Source organism: Malurus melanocephalus, unplaced genomic scaffold (assembly GCF_030028575.1).
Source record: "Malurus melanocephalus ecotype Western Australia unplaced genomic scaffold, MMel_1.1 scaffold_52, whole genome shotgun sequence".
Lineage (NCBI taxonomy): Eukaryota > Metazoa > Chordata > Aves > Passeriformes > Maluridae > Malurus > Malurus melanocephalus.
In genome coordinates, this window is record NW_026623284.1 from 2,911,531 (window position 1) to 2,918,169 (window position 6,639).

At 44.5% G+C, this 6,639-nt stretch overlaps 1 protein-coding gene across 1 annotated transcript in view; it reads right to left on the reverse strand.

The window, feature by feature from the left end:
• Positions 1-6,639, reverse strand: part of DLEC1 (DLEC1 cilia and flagella associated protein) — a 33,217-nt gene that overhangs the window by 1,444 nt on the left and 25,134 nt on the right. Inside the window, 7 exon segments of the mRNA XM_057365426.1 lie at positions 1,013-1,133; positions 1,736-1,889; positions 2,803-2,964; positions 3,855-4,055; positions 4,582-4,666; positions 4,756-4,850; positions 5,850-5,972. Coding sequence (XP_057221409.1) covers positions 1,013-1,133; positions 1,736-1,889; positions 2,803-2,964; positions 3,855-4,055; positions 4,582-4,666; positions 4,756-4,850; positions 5,850-5,972 — 941 coding nt within the window.

Genomic DNA, 6,639 nt, shown 5'->3' on the forward strand with positions numbered 1-6,639 from the left:
GTTTGCTTCTCATAAAACAATTCCCCTGCAAGAAGACCACAGAGCTGGGGAGGTGAATTATTAAAATCACCTCACACCTTGCATATAATCATTTCCTAATGCTACACCTGTCCCACACCTTGCAGCATTTGGAATACTTCCTATGGAGCCCCAGAGAGCTGGGTGCTATACAGTAACACAGTAGTATCTTTGCTTTCTGGTACTTCCAGGCATTTTCAGCCATGCTGATTAGTGTATTTGTCAGACAAAAAGAAGTGCTTCAGGCAGATTCAGCAGAATTTCAGAAAAATTCAGGCAGTCAGGAGCTTGGGGAGGCCTCTGTTCCACCATGCTGCTCTAAGCAGGGACAGGTGCTCAGATCCCACTGAGATATCAGTAGTTCCAGTGATGGAAATCACTGCATTGTGTTCCAAGGAGATGGAAGTTATGCCAATAACTCAAGTCACCTACAGTTTGCTTCTTGAAATTTCCCTGTCAGCAGTTTTCAGATCWCACTGAAATCACTGGGATAGACTTACTTTAACTTCCAAAAAAATAAATTGTAATGGAAGATGAGTTTCATTTCCCTAATCAGAACAAAGAAATTGAAGTCTTTGTGTCATCATAGAATCATGGAATGTTTTGAGTTGGAAGGGACAGCAAATCTCATCTTATTCCAAGCCCCTGCCCTGGGCAGGGACACTTTCCACTAGAACAGGTTGCACAAAGCCCCATCCAGCCTGGCCTTAAGCAGTTCCAGAGAAGGGGCAGCCACAGCTTTTCTGGGCAGCCYGTGCCAGGTCCTCCCCACCCTCACAGTGCAGAATTCTTTCTAATCTAACCCTGCCCTCTGTCAGTTTGAAGCCATTCCCCCCTTGTCCCATCACTCCATCCCCTGCATGGAACTCCCTCTCCAGCTCTCCTGGAGCCCCTTTAGGCACTGGAACCGCCTCTACCCCAGAGCCTTCTCTTCTCCAGGCTGAACAATTCCAACCTTCTGTCAACAGCACAATTTCAGTTCTTTTAACTGTACCGTGCAGCAAAGCTGATCTGCAAAATCTCTCTGGTAGGTGCCTCYCCTTCACGTGCCTCCAAAATGCCACTAGTTGGGAAGATGGAAAATACTTCCAGGGCCTCAGGTCTTTTCTGTTCATCTGCAGTGGAAGAGGCAGATATCAAAGAAAGCCATACAAGATGCTTTGTATAAATGTTTACAGTTTGTCATACTCATGGCAATGCTTGCCTTTGCTGAGCAACTAATAAATCATGTCTCACACTGTCAGAGGGTTTCTATGCATGTGCCCAGCCTCTGTTTTCATCCTTTAATCAAGGGCAGTGATCAGTGGCCTCCACATTGAAATAATAAGGCCCTGATGTTTCCTYTGGAGCCCATCTGTTGGTAACAGCATTAGGCATATGTTCAAACCAAAGTCAGGAGGAGCTGCTGCTTCATGTTACCCCTTAGGATTGAYTTAAAAATGAGCAGAGCATGTCCAATAATTGTGAGGGCTGAGAGTCAAWCATTTGGTTAGATGTGGAGTAACTGCTGAAATCTGTAGTGATACCAATGCCAAGAAAGGGAGGGGAAAAGGAGRARGGGAAAAATGCACATAAGAGAGAACAAAAGCAGACCATATATGTATGCACCCAAGATCATCACATATTGCCTCTATGTTGAGTGAGTGCTTGCAGTCTTAACTAAAACACTGAATAGTGAAACTATACAGCAAGGAAATCAATTGCAAAACCAGAATACCCAGCAAAGCAGTCCAGTAGCTTCTGCAGCCACTCCTGTTATACAGAAAGACATGTTCTGTCTTGGTCTGTGCAACAAGGCAGGTCTGAAAATCAACCATGTCACGGGAGAGCTCCAGGACTGGAACAGTGAGGTAGGCAGTCACTGGGATCAGCTGCAAAACAGAAGAAAGGGAGAGAAGAATAAACCCACCTCATTTTTATAGAGCTTTAGTATTCCTGCTCCAGTTAGGCCATTCTTAACCCCAACCACTGAATCAAGATTCATTGTTCAGTGTTCTTTCATAATAGTCTATTCCCATTCTACGGCCTTGAGAGATTTAAATTGTTGCTTGTGTTACTGTTTTGAGACAGGTTTTCAAGCAAGACACTGTGGTCTTAATGAAGTAACATGGAGTGAACGTTCTCATTTGTTTTTAGGGTTTTCTGTGGARCTGCAGACATTACAGCATCTCATGGTCCCTCAGGACTGTATATGGCCCACTGTGAGTCATTCAGTTTGTGCAGATTGCCCAAGATTATGATTCAATTGACTGTATCTGAGATAGGGTGCTCAATCTTACACAAGTCACTCCTCAAAAATACCTGGAGGATGGAAGTGCCTGCTGAAGGCTTGGAAGGGGGTTAGAGATTGGATGGATCAGTCTTGAAATGCATGTGGGCTCTGACCACACCACGGGAGGCAGTGCACTCAGAAGCCTTTCCAGAAGCTCTCGGGTGCTGCAGGAGGCAGTGCCTGGTGACTCAGGCATGGCTTGTTTCCTGAGACAGTCCTGACCCCTGTCTCACAGCCATGCTATGACAGGGCCCTTTGAGTGTCTCCCAGGCTGTTGTGCTGTGGAGAAAGCTGGGGTACCAGCACCAGGGTGTGGCCCCAACCTGCTCTGACCATCTGGGAGTCACTTGCAGTCTCAGCAGAGAGCATCCCAACAGCCACTTACTTTACCTGGATGACACCATTTWCTCCAGAGGTGCCTGTAATTCAAGGCTGCGTAAACCTTAACCTGAATCAGAGCTGCTGCTGAAACAACCCTTTCCCAGGGCCCAGACATCCTGCTCTGACCTTACCTGGGTAGTGGAGTTGCTGTGTTCAATGACCAGATTTTGATCAAACTTCAGCTTTCTCTCTCCATTCTCCAGCTGGAGCAATTGGAATCCAGGAAGCAGCTGGGTGTCTGGCAAATATTGATACCTAAGTAACTCCAGAGTTATGTGGAATGACACTTTCACCTGTGGGAAGAGGAACTCTGATGACCATCACACAAGACGACACTGTGTGCAGGAAATCCAAAGTACACATTGCACAAAGGCCCAGRCACACATTTTCCCACTGGAACCCAAAGGTGTCATGCCAGCAGCCAAATTCCCACTGGAACAAAGCATTATAATTAAAGAAAAAAAAAACAGCTATTTCCTATAACCCAGTACACGGAGATGGAGTGAAAAGGTGAACAACTGATCTCTGAACCACAGGGGAGAAACAGTCTGTAGCAAGCTAAAGGTTTTGAATTCCTGAAGGTACAAATACCATATTCCCAAAGCTGTCTTAGACATGTAAACTCTCTTTCCTCCCACACATGCAGAATTGAGATGTGCATCTCTCTGTGTCAAAATGAATACAGCAAAAAGCGAAGCACACTTAAAAAATGAAACAGTTACTCATTCTTTGCAGGTTACCTAATTCTAATCCAGGACTTTGTTTCCTTTAATGCAATTTGTACATCCAAAACTAATCAAATTTTCCTCTCCTTGTACTGCCTGCATCTAATTCAAGGAAATGAGGGACTTCAGTCCTTGGAAATCTTTTAATTTGTCCAATGTAATGTATTGATTTGGGTGAGTTCCAAAACCCACAGGGTTTTCTGCAGGAACTTGCAACAGGTCAGAGTTGATGGGAAAAGCCTATCAGGAACAGAAAAAGATTATTTGTAGAAAAAAAAAATCCGCACCTGCAAAATAGCAGGAAAAATGGCAGTAATTAGTATTAATACACCACTATTCCCCCTGAAACTGGGAGATTTCTATGCTGGTTGTGTTTTTCTGTGGTTCATCTGGGCCACACTAACACACCAATTACTAAACTCTCTCTTCTGGCACACGATTATTATTTTTGAGCCTACCAGCATGTTTTGCTGTGGATAAAGTAGATGTTGCGGTTGCTGTTCCCTTTCCTCCTCCTTGCTATGGGATGTTTTGGTGCTCTTTTTGARATCTGCACTGGAGAGGCTGAAGGGCGTAGACAGAAAGAGCCTGAAGTACAGAGGAACCTTGGTGCAATTGGTGAGTTTCAAATTCTGAGTAATTACTGAATCTGTCAAAACCTGGGGGAGAAATGATTCAGAACTGGTCAGTTTTAACTCCCTGGAGAGGTTTGTGCTGCTCTGTCTGGTTATGAAGCACCAACAGGGACCTGAAAGACTTTACCCCAAAGCAGCCCAGTATTTTCTACATGTGTTTTTCAATATTTTTCAAGTGAAAAACCAAAACAAAAGGCATGTTAATAAAGTCTTAAGTTTTCAAATGTGAAGGTCATAGAAACTGAAGTGAGTAATTTTGCTATTGGACCTTTATGTCCTGAAAATCAGACATTAATTTTCTACTTAGAAACTCCCCTACAAAGAAAGAGAAAGTTGAATAAAATAGCCATTTTCTGTCTCAGCTTTTCTTATTCTGGCTAAGAATTACTGCAGTATTTTTTTTTTTTCTTTCCTATCTTACGTGCAATATAGAAAATGATGCTACTGGTAACAAATATGTATTTTCATAGCCATGTGCACACAGCTCTGAATTCTCACAGCAGCACAGAAATACAAAGCAGCTGAATACATCAGTGTGGGAAATACTCACTCCACAAAAAGGCTGAGCAGCTAGGAGATCACTCGCCACTGAATAAAACACCATTCCTCTGTCGTGATCCATCTCCACTTCTAACCTGAGGGTAAAGAATYAGGACTGATCACAGCCCTGCCCCAGGCTGGCCCATTCCATGTGGCTGCCAGCTGTGAGCACGATGGCACTTACAGGGGATGCCTCAGGACAGCTTCCACGTGCACTCGTAACGGGGGAGCTTCATGGCCATGTCTGCGATACACYTTGTTAGGCACCATCTTGGCAAGCTGACAACAAAAGGGAAACAGAAATCATGTATGAAATGGTAGCTCCRAACCTGAAATGCTGCTTTGAGCCTGAGAGGATGTTAGCCAAAATAAGATTCTGTTTGGTAGTGAAGTGCCTGTTTGTAAGACAYGATGGAACAGCAGAGGCCAAGCAGYAGCTGAACTCTGAATGGYTGTAGGTGATACAGACACAGTGCAGGCTTAGATCAGATATTAGGAAGAAATTCTTCCCTCTGAGGGTGGTGAGGCCCTGGCACAGATTCCCCAGAGGAGCTGTGGATGCCCCATCTCTGGAAGCATTCAAGGCCAGGTTGGATGGAGTGTGGAGCAACCTTTTCTGRTTAAAGATGTCTCTGCCCATGGCAGGGGGTTAGAATTAGAACTTTAAGGTCCCTTCCAACCCAAATCATTCCAAGACTCTATTATTCTATTATTCTACATTTCTTTCTTCAGGAATAACGGAATATTAGGGTTGTTTTTATTGAATATTCTGTTCTCATTCATTCAGTTTACCTTGCACCTTTGCAATGATTCATGTCAGAGAATCGCTGAGCCATTCATAAAACACTATTCAAGCCTCACATCAGCAGTTGTTGAAGAGGAAGTTTCCCAGAGGAGAAATATGCTGTCCAAATTCACACAGGAAGATGGATGCAGAGCCAGGAACGGGACTCGGCAGTCCTGAGTCTCACTCCCATTGTTAACCATTGTTATCAATACAACCTGATGTTGTGATAGCATTTCAAACCCTGGGCTTTTGTCTCGGGTCTGCTGCCCCAGACAATGCAAGAAGATGGTGACATTCCCACCCCAGAATGCTTCCAAGCTCAAAGACAAATGCAACAGATGAACAACCCCGGTTAAGGAAGGATGTACAGGACAGCAGGAACAGGACTGTTTACACAGACTGGCCAGGTACMAGCAGCCTGTACATCAATTACAGGAAAGGAAACGATTATTTCCCAGTTACCCTTAGCCTCGCTGTGACAGTCGGTTTACCTTGTTGTCCAGGCTCAYGAAGCCCAGCATGAAGCCGTCACAGCACAGCTCAGCCTCTGTATCCGGGAGGACGAGCGGGGTRAAGGAAATGTGAACGTCGCTGCTGCCACCTCCTGGAATCACCTGCGGCCGAGAGAGAATGTTTAGTGTAAGGCCCTGCCGGGGATTGCACAAGAACCCTCAGGACTCAGCTGCCAAAACTGAGTTGCACAAGCAGCATGAAATCCCCCGGGCATGGGCTACGCTCAGGCTTGCACGAAAATGCCAACATGTGACAGCAAAACCGACCATTACTTCAGCTGCAAATATCAGCGTGGCCACCTTTCAGCATCAACAGAGTTTAAGCACAGTCACAGACCAACTCTCTATGCACACAAATTATGGACGCATCTGTTTGTTTTTAAAAATACCCGGTTCTGTCCATTCTTACTCCCTGGCTACGTCAGGTGATTATTTCACTGCTTATATGAAACATTTTTTGAAGAGTTACAAGTGTGAACTAAGAGTATTTTACCGTTCAGTTTAATCTTGGCTATTTTTTAATTTTACATGGCAGCAGGGAATGTAATCAAATGCACTAGCCAGCTGCAGTGGATTTTCTGGGATTTACAGGTTGACTAGTTTCTGCTTTTTTTAGGTAAATTATGCAGGTTATGGTTAAATCCTGATATCACTGCTGGCTACACCCCACAAAAGCTGTCTCCAGAGTGAGGCACTTGTTTGTCTGACCTTTTTCAGTCTCAATCACCTCAGAGMTGACTGCAGCTTCATTTCTGCCATTAATTTTTTT